The sequence below is a fragment of the Phaenicophaeus curvirostris genome, chromosome 5 (assembly GCF_032191515.1).
Source record: "Phaenicophaeus curvirostris isolate KB17595 chromosome 5, BPBGC_Pcur_1.0, whole genome shotgun sequence".
Taxonomy (NCBI): Eukaryota; Metazoa; Chordata; class Aves; order Cuculiformes; family Cuculidae; genus Phaenicophaeus; species Phaenicophaeus curvirostris.
In genome coordinates this window covers 40,286,161-40,300,555 of record NC_091396.1, presented here as the reverse complement: position 1 = coordinate 40,300,555, position 14,395 = coordinate 40,286,161, and the positions used below count along the sequence as shown (strand labels likewise).

Here is a 14,395-nt window from a genome sequence, read left to right as displayed (position 1 = left end):
CCAACTATAGAGAGCCAGATAGCCTATTCATGCTATCTGTGATAAGCTAAGTCGCTCAAAAGCAGAAACAAAGTAAATAAACTGGGAGCAAAAGAGAAGAAAGGGATCATCCTCCAATGGAAAGCGAAGGACTTAATTCAGGATGTAAGATTGTAAACATCACTTCAAAAACCAAAACATTATCATTCTGAGCTGTCTTGTGGCAGTTTTAACATCTTAGAGTAACATATGCAGTATCTTTTTTTATTTCTTTGAGGGATTTGTATGTTGTTTCAGCGTGGCAAAATTAAAAAATGCATCTTATTTAAACATTAATTACAGTTTACAAAGTATTTTTTGTCATTTTTTTAATCTCATAATAGAAATTTGAAATTCTTTGCTGCAAATTCCACTTTCCAGGCTATCTCTGATGATGAAAGAGTCTTCTAACAGCAACTTCTGCCAGCCAGCACAGCGGAGTCTATCCCTTATGTCTCACGCTTCACAGCAGCAATAACGAATCACAGGTGGATGCCACTAAATGTTTCTAAGTGATTTAACTAAATACTCTTTCTTTCATTTTATGTGCCGTGCTACTTGTCTTCTCCTTCTTTAAACAAAAAAATATCTCTGTATGTGTGGGAAGAGAGAGTTCCATACTGGATAATGGAGAAAATACAATGTTTAAATCTAATTTTTCCCTTGACATACTGCAGCCTTTCAGCTTCATCTGTCCTACAAAAGGTAGTTCTACCAAGACATAACCCTGACCAACAATCTATTTTGCGTGGTTGCTATCCAAGTGCCACTGTAGCTTTGCATAATTCTATTCAAAACAGATGACCCTGTTGATGCAATAGTTGACCTTTGATCATAGTTTCAGACACTGTAGACAAAGGAATAACATCTAAGAAGCATCTTATCCCTTCAAGGTTCCAGTCAATTACTGCCCCTGCCAACACCAAACTTATTACTAACAAAAAAACATCCCTAGGGGAAAATTCAAGACCACTTGAGATCATTTGGATACTGAAAAATTTCTAGTATTTTACCCTCTCATAAAAGGGAGAAAGCCAAGTACCCATAGAAGCACAGCTCCCAGCACCCACCCTCCTCTTTGTGAAAGGATTAATTACATTAAACATACATGAAATATGCATGAACATTCATGCAAAGGGCAAGAAAAAATATATGTCCACTGAAATTTGTGAGAAATTGTTCATACTGCCGTCCGTCCCTCTGAAACAGTAATGATGTGAAAATAACCAGAAATGTCTTCTGGATACCCCTCTTGAAATACCTACTTTCTCTCCAGGAACAACAAATCGAGAGGATACGAGATATATTCTGAAACAGCTGCTAAATGCAAAACTTGCAGCAAAATGTCTTTATATAATAATTCAAAAGTATCAATATATTTTATGCATGTATATATTCTGTAGATATAAGGGGGTTCTTTTCCATATAGAAGCCACAATCAAATCCAAACTTATCTAAAATTTATCGAACAAGTTTATTATCATTCTTTGGCATACAAAGAGAGATGCTTAACCTAGCTACAGCCCAATAAGACTCAAGAAATGCAAGATGCATAATAACAAAATTTCCCAAAGGAAACATGACATAATAACACCAAGAATCCATACCTAAATAATGATGTCATACTGATTAGTCTATACACTGTTTCACAGGCATTGTGTTGAAACATCCAGAAGTAAATGTTCTCCATCAAATCCTGAAGTAAACGTACCCCCTATGTGGAGCACCTCGATACGAGGACGGGCTGAGAGAGTTGGGCTTGTTCAGCCTGGAGAAGGCTCTGAGATCTTACAGCAACCTTCCAGTACCTGAAGGGGCTACAGGAAAGCTGAGAAGGGACTGTTCACAAAGGCTTGCAGTGATAGGACTAGGGACAATGGCTATAAACCGGAGAGGGGCAGATTTAGACTAGACATAAAGAAGAATTTCTTCCCGATGAGGGTGTTGAGACACCGGCCCAGGTTGCCCAGGGAGGCTGTGGCTGCCCCATGCCTGGGGGTGTTCAAGGCCAGGTTGGATGGGGCCTTGGGCAGCCTGGGCTGGTGGGAGGTGTCCCTGCCCACGGCAGGGGAGTTAGAACTGGGTGATCTTTAAGGTCCCGTTCAACGCAGACTATTCTATGATTCTACGATTTAATTTCTCATCCCAAAAGACACAAAGCCCCGTTCCCCGCCGCGCTCTGGGAACTGAGCCGTGCGCTGTTTATCCCGTTCCGAAGCCCGGCGCCCCGCTGCCCGCCGGGCAGACCGCGAGCCCCGCTCCCCGCTCTGTAACGGGAACGGGGCAAGGGGCGACCCCTCTCGCCCCCTTTCAGCGGGGACGTGGCGGCCGGCAGCCCCCCCCGCCCCGCCGCTCGCAGGTCCCGCCCCCCGCGGCGGAAGCGCGTCCCTGGGCGGCCGCGGCGCCGCTCGGCCCCGGGGCCATGGCGCGGGCGCTGCTGCAGCGCTGCCAGGCCGCCCGGCTGCGGCTCAGCGCCCCCGACAGCCCGGACCGCGCCGAGTGGGCCGAGGTAACGCCCGCCGCCCTCCCCACTGCCCTCCGCTCTTCTCCCCCGGCAGCGAGAGGAGGAGGGGGAGCGGCCTCACGCTGCGCCGGGGGAGTTTCGGCCGTCGGGCCGCCCGGGGAGGCGGCTGATTCCCCATCCCCGGGGGCGTTTAAAAGGAGGGTGGTTGAAGCGCTCAGGGATACAATTGAGTCGCGGACGGGTACGGTTAGACTTGCTGGCTTCAAAGGTCTTCTCCAGCCTAGTGATTCCGTGATTCCATGAGACGCTGCTGCCTCCTGCGCGGCCGGGGAACTGAGCAGTGGAGCTGCCGGCCCTTCCCTACGCGTGGTCAGCTCAGTGATCCCTGCGGGAACGCCTGTGGAGCCTCAGGAGAATCCCAGTTGGACTGTATACTTGCCTTCAAAACCTACGGTCCCCCTGGGGAGCTTGGCAGCAGCGGTGGGCTTGGCCCCTGCTGCCAGCCAAACCCACCCAACAGCCCCTTCACCCACCCAGGACGGGGAGTGGGAACAAAAGGAGGGAGAAAACTAATGGGTCGGAGTAAAATCAGGGGTAATACCTCCCCGTTGCCATCACAGGCAAAACAGACTTGACTTGGGAAATTCCAATTAAATTTGTTGCCAGGTAACATATGTATTTAGTTAGGGGTTTGAGTATCAGGGAGGGAACAACAAATGAAAAACCTGAAATATTTAGACACCTGAGGAAAACACCCTTCCTGCTTTTCCAGGCTAAGTTTCAGTTGAGACACCTCTTGTCCTCCCTTGCTCATTGCTACTCCAGAGTCCTCTCCTTCCCCCTTAGTTATCACCGAAGTTCACAGGGTCCCTTAAGCTGGGCAGCAAGGAACATGGCAGACTGGGGACAGCACACAGGACTTGGTGCTGCTGCTCCTCACTCTGTGCTTCAGTATGGCCCCCCCACAGGAGCATGACTGCTCCACAGCACCCCTTCCACCTCTAACTTTGCTGTTCCCTCTTTGGCATTATCTGCCCTTTCTCAAATACCCATGCCCTGAGGTGCTATGGACTTGGCTGACAGGCTCAGCTGTGCGCTTTATTTGTGTAATAGTGTACACTTGGTGGAGAAATGACAGGTAGAGCAGTGGGAGTATGGCAGCAGATGTTCTGATTTTTTTTTTCCAGATCACTAAGGAAATGGGAAATGTGGGATACAGACCACCACACAGCTTGAGGGAAACATTGCCATTTCCCCTTTTTCCTCCCATAGTCCTGTTGGGAGAAGTAGGGAGGCCTGCAGACTCTTTAGGCATGTGGTATGCGTACCACACAGGGCTATTGACCAAAGCATGAGGGCTGCCCTTTGGGATGCACTTGCTGCTGTAGGTGTCACTGTTTGTGGATTACCTACACTAGAATAACCCGTCTGTGCAGGTGCCAATATATAGCCCTTCTGTTTTTGTCTTTTATCCTTCTTGTAACAGAAGGGGAAAAAGCCACTCCTATAGGTTTTTTTTACAAGTAAAAATTCTAGTGTGTTGAAAGGGCTTACGAGTTCATTCAACAACTCTGAAGAGAGTATAAAAAAAATACGTCTGTCCCTAGGTCTGTCCACTGTTTGACTTCCATGCTTTTTCTTAAAACATTTCTGTCCTTGTTTGGAAGAGGCAGATGGATCCCTAAGACCTAGTTTCTGCATCATGGTTTGGGAAAACAGAACAGTTTGCTCAAAGGAAATACCTGCCATCTCACAGATACTGTGTTTGGCTGAAATGCATCTGTGTATATTGCATTATTAGCCTCTCAGTGTAAGGTTAATTATAGTGAAAGTTGCTCAGCACAGCATAAATTAAGTTTAGGGGAATTGTCCTATTTCTAGTTTGCTAATCTCAGAAGCAATTGTAGGCCTAGTAAATAAAAGCAGATGTGTCATTTTACTGGTTGTCTTAAACTACCCAATAAGAAATGTATGTTATAGTTTAGGGATAGCATGACTAGCTCTATTATAAGGAGGTTCTGCTGTTTATATATCTTATCTGAAGTTTTAAATGGCTTAACCAAAATCACTGGGAAAGTAATGGATTGCTCTAAAGGAATCAGTAAGAGATTTGGGCAGTCTCAGCAGCAGATATATTTCAAACGTGAACCTTACTAATATTTGTCATGAGTGCTTAAGAATCTTTCATGGGTACCTGTGTCTTTTTAGGAGAAATCTATTGTAACAAGAACTAGTCACCATGCAACAAAAAATATGGAAGCTCATAGTTACTTTAGTATGACTACTTTAGAGATTATTGGAAGGAATCTTTGCTGCTGATGTTTTCTGGTAGGATAATGTTACTCCCTATATATGCGTGTCAAAGCAAAAATAAAAAATACAGACTTCATAAACTATTACTTACATACACCAATGTGTTCCTGATGAACTATAGCAACTTAAAAGTAGGTCCTCACCTTGAGAAATTCTTAGTTTACTATAAATATCACATTATGTAGGTGGCTTTGAATAGCTTCTGAGCTTTGAGACACCCCTGCAGGTATTTTAGGAACTTTAGAGTGGAGGTTCTTTATGTGGAAAAAGGTTGGGAGTGTGGTTTATATCTATTCATGAATCACTGCCTTCATTGTGTTTTCATGATTGAGTTTTTCTGGCCTGTTGAAGATTACTGGGATATGTTGTTTATGGAGAAATGTTGATTAGATAGTATCCATAAAAGGTTTATATATACAGTAAAATACTTAGGAGGAGAAAAAGGTATTATTTTAAATGCAGGGGAGAAATTAGGTGAGGTTTCGTGTACTTCACAGTTATGAGGGAAAAGAAATGTAAAATGAATATTCAGCTAAAAAGTCTAAGTCCCTACACTTTATGCAATGAAAACCGTTTCCCTTCTCTTATTTTCCTTGATTTGTTTTCTGGCTAAGATAGCAAGAAGAGTGCAAAGTACTAGGCACAGACTTGTTCTGTGACCTGCAGTAGATGATGTACTCTTTGCTGGAGCTGAATGCAAGAAATATAGAGAAATCTTCTCATGGGGTAGCAAATCTGAACTTGAAATTGATATGTCAAATAATACTTTATAATAATTTTAGTCTCACAAGCTGGCTTCCTAAGGATTATGAAGTGTCCTCATTTTCATGAAAAAAAACCAAAAGGTAGAGTTGAGATAATATTTTGCAGAATGTATTTGAATTTTGCTAATGAAGTCCTGCAAAATTCAAATGAACTTATTTAGTGAGGAGCGTAAGGAAGGAGTTAGTTATTTATTTTTCCTACAAAACAGCTAAAAGTGGTGTTAGGAAGCGGCAGCTGCCTAAGGCCATAAGGCCTTCGAGGATGAATACTTCAGCCCTTCATGATGCAGGTTGCCTGCTCTGATGATTACTTAGAACAGTTTCATAATAAATGCCAGCATGCCAGTGGTGCAAAGTAACTTGCTTTGCTGATTTATTTGTGAAGGTGTTTTACTAGCAACAGTAAATCCACATAGAACAGTTTCCCTGCCCAACCACCTACCTGTCACTGCGTAAGTTCTTTGTGGCAGCTGTTTGTACATCAACGTATTGAATTTATTACCTTCTTATTTGTGTTATTTTCCTTGATTTTTCCTGCATTAAATGGAGCTTTGAAGAGCAGTCAACTAGACTTTGATAGGTTACTGAGGAACTTCAGCAATGGTAATGTTTTTGCTTTGGTTGAGAAGGTTTACACGTTCCAGTTCCTTATGCTGGCAACAAGCACAAGTCTTAGGACACCTGTAACACTGACATAAGATCAGAGGACTGACATGCATTATTATTAAGTTAGCTCTTGAAATTGCATTCATTTTTGCATCTCCTGTTCAATTAGGAAAACTAAAGAACAAAAAAGTAGGACGTTAAAAGAGGTTGAAACGTGGTTGCACATGTATTGAATAGAATGTTCAACCACAGTGAGTAGTTTTCAACTATAACATGGTTGAAAAGTGTTCTAGAAGATCATAAACCTGCAATATAAATGGAAGCACTCTCTAGCAGCTTTAACTTGTCTCTGATTTTTTTTTTTCTTTCATTTAACTTCAAGTTCCTCTGTTTTCCTTCAGTATGTATGTCTCATGTTGTGATAAAAAGTATCTTGAAAAATAGGCATTAAACTCATGAGAGGGGCTGGAAAAATAATGGATGTTTTTACTTAATCTTTAGCTGTCTGGCCTTAGGACTTGCAGATATCACTTTCTTTATTTTTTTGTCTTTTAAAATGAGATCCTTGCAGAATAATTTACTTCTGTGTGTGAGATTGTGCAAAAACCACTGTCACAAGTCTCAGAATTGTTTTCTGTGATGTATGCTGTATCATTGAGTCCTCTATTTCTAATGCTGTGGTCAGATATACACAATGTAAATGTGTTTGGCCTGTTTTACCACAAATGTTTTCATTGGTAGATATGTGTACATTGTTATTCTTTATTAATATCCTGATGCTGATTGTTTCTGGAATAAATATTTAGCTAGACATGTAAGGATATTTATCTTTTGGCAGCCAGTATTTCTCTGCCTTATTCGAACAGATGGTTTGAAATGTCATTTGAGGCTCAGGCCATAAAGTTTCTTACAGTGTTTATGAAATATGGCAGTCATTTGGGAATCTGTGTAATATTCTTCAGTGGTCAAAATGAGTTTTGAAATGAGCCATTTAAAGCTTTCAGAAGTTCTTAGCATGTGATGTTTTGGCTACAAAGAGCATTCTTTTTCCCCAGAAGTTAGTCACTAGAAAAATAGTTGAGAAGGCATAGCTGTTCCTAGTCGTTGCCTTTAGCATTTTGTTTAATGTCTGCAATGACAAAAGGAAAATCTCATATGTATAGCTAAGTTTTCTTCACCAAAACCCTTTTTCTTTTTAAAGAAAAGGGGAAAGGAAAAATAAAGAAAAGACAGAAAAAATATATTTTTTAAGAAGCTATTCACATTTCTTATCCTTTTGCTTTGATAATGTCAGTATTAATGACTCCTTTCTGCCCCAATCTAGTTAGCATCTCCTAGGTGGTATTTCATAAGCTGACATTTATTTTTCTTCTAACAAAAATATAGATACGTATCTTTGTGAAAGCAGTGGTGAGGGTTTTTTTAGATACTGTATGCCTGTGGCTATTGTATGCCTGTCTTTCTTCTCCTGAAGAAGTTACACCCTTCATTTCTGCATGAGACACAATTGCTGTTGCCTGCAGAGCCTATCAGTCTGTATTCATAAAGCACAGGTAGTTGCACACGTATTCCTTATGAACTAATCAAGAGAGCAGAAATGCTACACGAGCATTTCCTTTGCATTCTCCTCCATACAAACCTAATTCTTCCGTCAAATAGGTAGTTCTTCGAAGTAGTCTCTATGAACGGTAAAGAACCAGCATATCCTTTACCCTGTACAAACCAGGGGAAAGGTCCCATTTCCCCCAAAATTTCCCCCAAACTGATAAATAATATCTTTAACAACTTTATAATATTCCAAACAACTTCATAATTTTGTTCATCAAATTTAAATTGGTCATGATATTTAGATCTTTAATTAACAGACTTTGTGGTTTTTTTAGAATTATGTTGTACTAGATTACTTCTAACATCAACTATGTAGTTCAGTTCACTGACAAGTCCTGTGCTGTTTGTCATGTTTCATAGTTGGAAATAAACTCATAATTCACACTGAAAATTATTTTATCTGTATGTTTGACAGGAAAAAAGCTTAAATTATTTCTTATGCTGAATTTAAATACACTAATTCATCTTGTCACCTTGTTTATGTCAATACTGTACATTGTACATTCCAACTGAATTTGGCTCCACATGGAGTTAATAGATTGGCTTCATTGTACATAGAAGCATTGTGTAGATAATCAGTATATATCTTATAAGCTTCCATAGCGTGGTGTGTAAACTTGATGTCTGAAGCTGTGCTAGATAACTAAAGCTATTCTCAGAAGCTTTTTTGTTGTGTAGTTTTGTCATTTTTTATATCAATTTTAATGATAAGTATGCATGGTGAACAATGAGAAACATTAACATAGTTTTCTGTAATCTTTTGTAGATCCAGAGAGGGCTTGTTATCTACATATGCTTCTTCAAAGGCGCTGATGAGGATCTTGTTCCAAAAATTGGTATGATATAATCCTTCCAAATTCTTGTATTGTTTGGGAAAAAAAAAAAAGGCAGTAGAGGCAGAGAAGCAGAGAAGGCAACAGCTATTTGGACAAGTAAAAGTCAAAAAGTCAGCAGATAGCATTATTCCAAATCAATCACATGGCTGAAAGAACAGCTTGGTCAGTTTTGTTTCTTTTAACATACCTCTCACTCTGTCCATCTGCTCATGATCAACTTGTTAGAAGATCTGTTTCCATGATGATCACATTTAGCAAAAGAAACACCTGCTGTTTGACATGTTACATGTATCATGCAACAGGTTCACTCCAGGACAGAAATTAATTTAGAAAAACTGTTTTCAAATAATTCATGGCTTGATTTGAGAAGTATTTTAACATCACTGAATGTGCAGATTATATGAAATTATAGCCAGTAGAGGGAGTCGGGTGGATAAGTAAACAACATCCTTCCCATCTTATTTCAGACATACTCTGTAAACTGTTAGCATTTCAAGTGCAGTTTTCTGTTTCAGAGGGGTTAACAGCAGTTTGCTGTTCTCTTCCTCTCCTTCGTGTGCACTTTAACATTTACATCAAAGCAGAGAAGATGCTGTGGGTAAGGTCAAATGGTAGTGATTTCTGTCTTCAACCCTTGTAGTTTTGGCTTGAGGGTTTTTTTTTTATTTGTGGGGGTTTTCTGTTTACTTTTTCACTTTCATTTCATTTCTTCTCCCTCCTTTCCTCCATCAGTAGCACTGGATCACCTATGAAATTCTGTGTTGCCATGTATTCCGGATAAAAGTACCCCCTTTGCTCTCTACAACTACCTAAAAGGAAATTGTGGAGAGGAGGGTGCTGGCCTCTTCTTCCAAGTGACAGGGGACAGGACAAGAGGGAATGGCCTCAAGCTCCGCCAGGGGAGGTTTAGGCTGAACATTAGGAAAAAATTTTTCACAGAAAGGGTCATTGGGCACTGGAACAGGCTGCCCAGGGAGGTGGTTGAGTCACCATCCCTGGAGGTATTTAAAAGACGAGTGGATGAGGTGCTGAGGGGCATGTTTTAGTGTTTGATAGGAATGTTTGGACTCGATGATCCTGTGGGTCTTTTCCAACCTAGTGATTCTGTGATTCTTTTCTTTTCTGTGGCTGAGTAATATTAGTGGTTTTGCCAAAGGTCTAGTTTATTTTGGGCTGCTTGCTGGGACCAGCAGAAAGACCTGGTGCTGCACAAGCATAAAAGCTACTGAAAATGCTGAGAGCAACTCCTGGCAGGTTTTCTTTTGGTTTTGGAGGGCACAGTCTTTCTGTGATGCTAAACTAAGTTGAAATCTTTGAATGTATTCAAATCTGTGAGACAAAAATTGATTTTGTGCGTGTGAGAGTTTCATGAGAGTGTTTCTTGAGAATAATGACCTTTTCAGCTGTGTGGCTGCTGAAACAGGCCAGAAAAAGAAAATTCTGTTTTCTATTAGGAGATTCATCTTTGACCATGCACCCAAAGTGTCTGCCTTACAGAATACTTTTCCTAAATAGACTTTGAAACTGTTTAAATGAATGGTTTTGCTTCGTAAATCATAACTCAGCTGTCTTTGCTTCAAACAAATTAAACTTTTATGCTTCTGGAAGCATGATTAGTATCCTCACAGCTTTTACAGAGTTGAAAGAAGTTTTGGGGGAATGTATTGGCTTGTTACAGAAACACAGAAAGATAATGTTAGTTAAATGCATTGATTTTATTTGCACACTTATATATTCTGTCTTATGGGCCAACTTGCACCTCCAACCTGCCTGCCCTTCTTTCTCTTTCAAAAGGCGAGCTGGAAACTGTACATCTTGAGGTGCTGCACTGAAGGGCACTCACTCCACTGGAGACCAAACTGCTGAGCCTGTGGCTTCAGCCCAGATCAGCGTTGGGTCCTGCTATAAACTACCGCAGCTAGAATGAAGAGATGGTCAGGGCAGAAGCTTCTGCAAAGTGTATTGAAGATGGTGTTACCGCCTACAATGTGTTGGGTTTTGCAGATGTTCCCTATTTGAGTATCAGGAAATTAGATTAGGATAACTAATTGGATCCTGGGTTCCTTTGAGAGTGTCCAGCTAGAATCAACTTTAGGATTTCCAACAGCCAACCTGTTTCCCTGCAGACTAATTCTTTAGACATACTATCTACTGTGTGCGTGGTGGGGCATTGGAACAGGATGCTCAGAGAAGCTGTGGCTGCCCCATCCCTGGAAATGTTCAAGGCAGGTTGGATGGGGCCTTGAGCTGCCTGGTCTAGTGGGAGGTATTCCTGCCCATGGCAGGGAGGTTGCAACTGGATGATCTTTAAGGTCCCTTCCAACCAAAACCATTATATGATTCTATGATTATATTAATATAAATATTCTTCACAGTACACAGAAATCTTAGTCGGTTAATAGTATTTATTGATTGTCAATTTTCAACTTTTAATTTCATTAATAAGCAGTTTCTTTTACTTTAGTAGTTTGTCACGCATCACAGTCCTGTTTAATTTACTTTTGTTAAACTAAGTCAATACTTTTTTTAACTTCTTTTTTTTTTTTCTTTTCAGTCAATGTGGTGTTGAATGTTAAATTAAGTGAAAATGAAAGCGGCGAGTGTGTTTCTGTTCTTGATTTACCAGGCAGTGTGTTGATCATACCACAAGCTACGCTAGGTGGTAAGCTGAAGGGAAGAAAGATGCAGTACCATGCAAACATTGAAAAAGAACAAGGGCTGAAACTTTATTCTCAGTTTGTGACTTTGTGTGAAAAAGAGCTGGCTGCTAATGCCAAATGTGTGGAAGCAGGTGTTCTCGTCAAGCATGGCAGATATGGAAACAGGCAGGTTTTACAACTGGATACAAATGGACCTTATACTCATCTGATTGAATTTTGAAAAAATAAATTGTATACTGGATAACAGTGCTCGCTTGCAACTGTTGGGGTTTGTTTGGTTTGGGTTTTTTTCTCATTTAATAGCATTAATGTACTTAAATGATTTCAGAGATACAGTGTAAGAAAAACTTCAACTCATCTGTAATGATGTTGCCAAGCCCAGTAAACAGAATGATGCCTGAGACTGTTTTCATATATTCATCTGAAGTGTGCTCAAAATAATTGTTAATATTGATCCAATAAAGATGTGTAATTTGGAAAGCTTTATTAATAAAAATAGTGTAACGCATCAATTTCTTACTACAAAATAATGAGAAAAGTATTACATGTATTAGCTGTTGTACAGTATGCTTGAGGAAGTGATATGTATAGGTAAAAAAACAAGATTGCTGTAGATGCCCAGATTTCCTGAGTTGGATAATTCTTGTCTTTCTGTTTTCTGTCTATACAATAGCGATACTTTCTAGCTTGCAAACATATAGAAAATAAAAAAATCACTGAATTTTTAGCTTCTTACAGAGTAGGTACTAAATAAGAAAGTTCATCCCCTCATCCAGAGTGTGTAGAGATGGGGACACTTTAAGGTAGTACTAGGACTGAACATAGGCTATAACAGGGAAGGAACAGTGACATGCATCTAGAAACTGCAGTCAAGGCTGTACCACTGAATTTCTTTCTTGAAGTTTGTACTCCAAAATCTCCTCTAATGTGTTTTGATAGGCTGCTTGTTATAGCTTTGTCTGTGTCCTTGTTACCACGGTCTTGTGGTTTCCTAAAATGTTTCATAACAGAGCCTGAGGAAAGGGACTGAAATATTCACATGAAAACAAAAATCAAAGTGGTACCATGAATGCTGCCATCTCTCTGCCCCTATTGCTTCCTTCCAGCTTTCTGTCTATTGAATCTGCCAGGCAGAGACTAGCTTATATTTCTGTTACATAGTGTTGGCACATTTGGGTCTCCACTCCCAGCTGCCCCGATATGCAACACTGTCATAAACATTATTAAGAGATGATGTTAAGATATAATAGGAAATTGTCTTGTAAGGCAATAAGAATGGAATGGCTACATTAAAATATGGCAAATTCAAAACTGATTCAAGTGCATTCATGCTGTGAGTCAAGTTTCTTTTACTGCAGCATAATGTTTTTGAAGTCAGTAATTTAGAAGGGTTCAAAGTGAAATTAGACAATTATATGGCTTGCAGTAATTATCCAGAATTCCTATTTAAATAATAAATTCTTCTGGAAAAGCTGTAAAATCTCATGGTTAGTGAGTGTGCCAGCTTGTGCAATCTTAAATTGTAGATCAGTAATTATAAATATTCTGTCTTTATTTTTTTAAAAACATGTTATTTTTTAAAAACAAGCAAAATCAAAACACGTAATCTGCAGGCTCAAAATGCCATGAGAATGACATGTTGTGAATGGATAGAAAGCTCATAGTTTTAGTAAGAGAATAATGAGATTTTTCAGGTTAACATAATGTATGGTTAATAATTATGAAATACCTAAGGATGCTGAATTCCTGGCTACTGGAATTCTCACAGTTGAAAACAACTATTCACACAAATGTCCTGGAAATAATAGCTAGGTCTCAAATGACATATTTATTCATTAATAATTAACAGTTATGATGGACATAATATGAGTAGTTTTCTGAGTGCTTACTAGCAGCATTTAAATAAGATTGTTGTGATGTAGATAACTAATACAGATTCATTATGATCTGTGTGCTTGAAGAAAAAAACTTTTTTTTTATTCCGCTTTCTGTTGGAGGCCAAATCCTAAAAAATGCTGAGTAACACCACTTTGCACTGACCTTACAGGAATTGCAGGTATTCAGTATATCAAGAATTGATCCTTTGAGATATAATTCAAAGTCTGCAGGTTTTAATTAGATCTTTTTTTTCATTGGCTCCAGAAAGATCCTTGGCAACCTTGCAGTTAATTCTTTATGTTTCAAGGACTCTGCAAGTTCTAAGAGGGGTGAACTTGAAAATGTTTAGTGAAAAACAGAGTTCTGACCAAACTCCATCTTGTATTGATCTCTCATATAAAACACATACAAACTCAGATATATTTCAGTGGTTCTTGGGACAAGACAGAACTCTGGAGTTTCTGTAAAAAGGCTGCATCTTTTTTTATTATCTGACCATTTCTGATTCATTTGTGTATCTATCTTGGAATACCGATTTCTGATGTCTTCTGCTCCAGTGACTGGCAGCTTGTTGAATGCTGTGCCCTTTGTACTGCTTTATTTATATCTACTATTGATTCACAATCCATTTACTGAAAGAAGCCATTTCTGAATAACAAGATGAACTGTACTGATGAAAAAATGGATTAAAATTATCTTTTCAAAGCCAAATGTTCATTCCTTTCTGCCATGAATATATGCTCTAAACAGATGATCTGACACTGCTTTAAATAGTTTCTGTTCTATGACTAGACAAAAGCTCGAATAATTATCCTGTTCTATACTTAGAGAATATCTATTGGAAGATGCTTAATATTCCCCACTTCCTTGAAATAAACTACAAAATCAAGAGTCATCATTATGCTATTCTAGTGTGGCCTGCAATTCAGCTGTCAGACAGTAATTGCTACATCATATTTTTGTGACCTTGTTTGCAGCGTACAAACCCAATGTGTCTGCACTGAGCATGCATGGACTATGAACTGTGCTCATAAAACTAATGAGTTCAGGTGCAATAGCTTGTTTTCTAGTCAGCAGTATTCCTGCTTCCCTCCCTTGCCCTTTGTGGAAATACCTCTGCTGCTACATACAGTATGCAACATACAAATATTAGTTCAGAATTGGAAGGTAATAAGCATGTAGCCCAGTAATACTAGTAACAATGCTGCAACTGTCCTGCTATCTCTAGTAAAAGTTCACAGGCTTTGT

The 14,395-nt window shown here is 39.6% G+C and overlaps 1 protein-coding gene across 1 annotated transcript; it reads left to right on the top strand.

Annotated features, from left to right (window-relative positions):
- The first annotated feature begins 2,428 nt into the window (after nt 1–2,428).
- Nucleotides 2,429–13,852, top strand: DTD2 (D-aminoacyl-tRNA deacylase 2). Its single transcript, XM_069858381.1, has 3 exons — nt 2,429–2,527; nt 8,540–8,609; nt 11,164–13,852. Exons 1-3 carry the CDS (start codon nt 2,441–2,443, stop codon nt 11,487–11,489), a joined length of 483 nt encoding a protein of 160 aa, XP_069714482.1. The 5' UTR covers nt 2,429–2,440; the 3' UTR covers nt 11,490–13,852.
- Nucleotides 13,853–14,395: the final 543 nt, after the last annotated feature.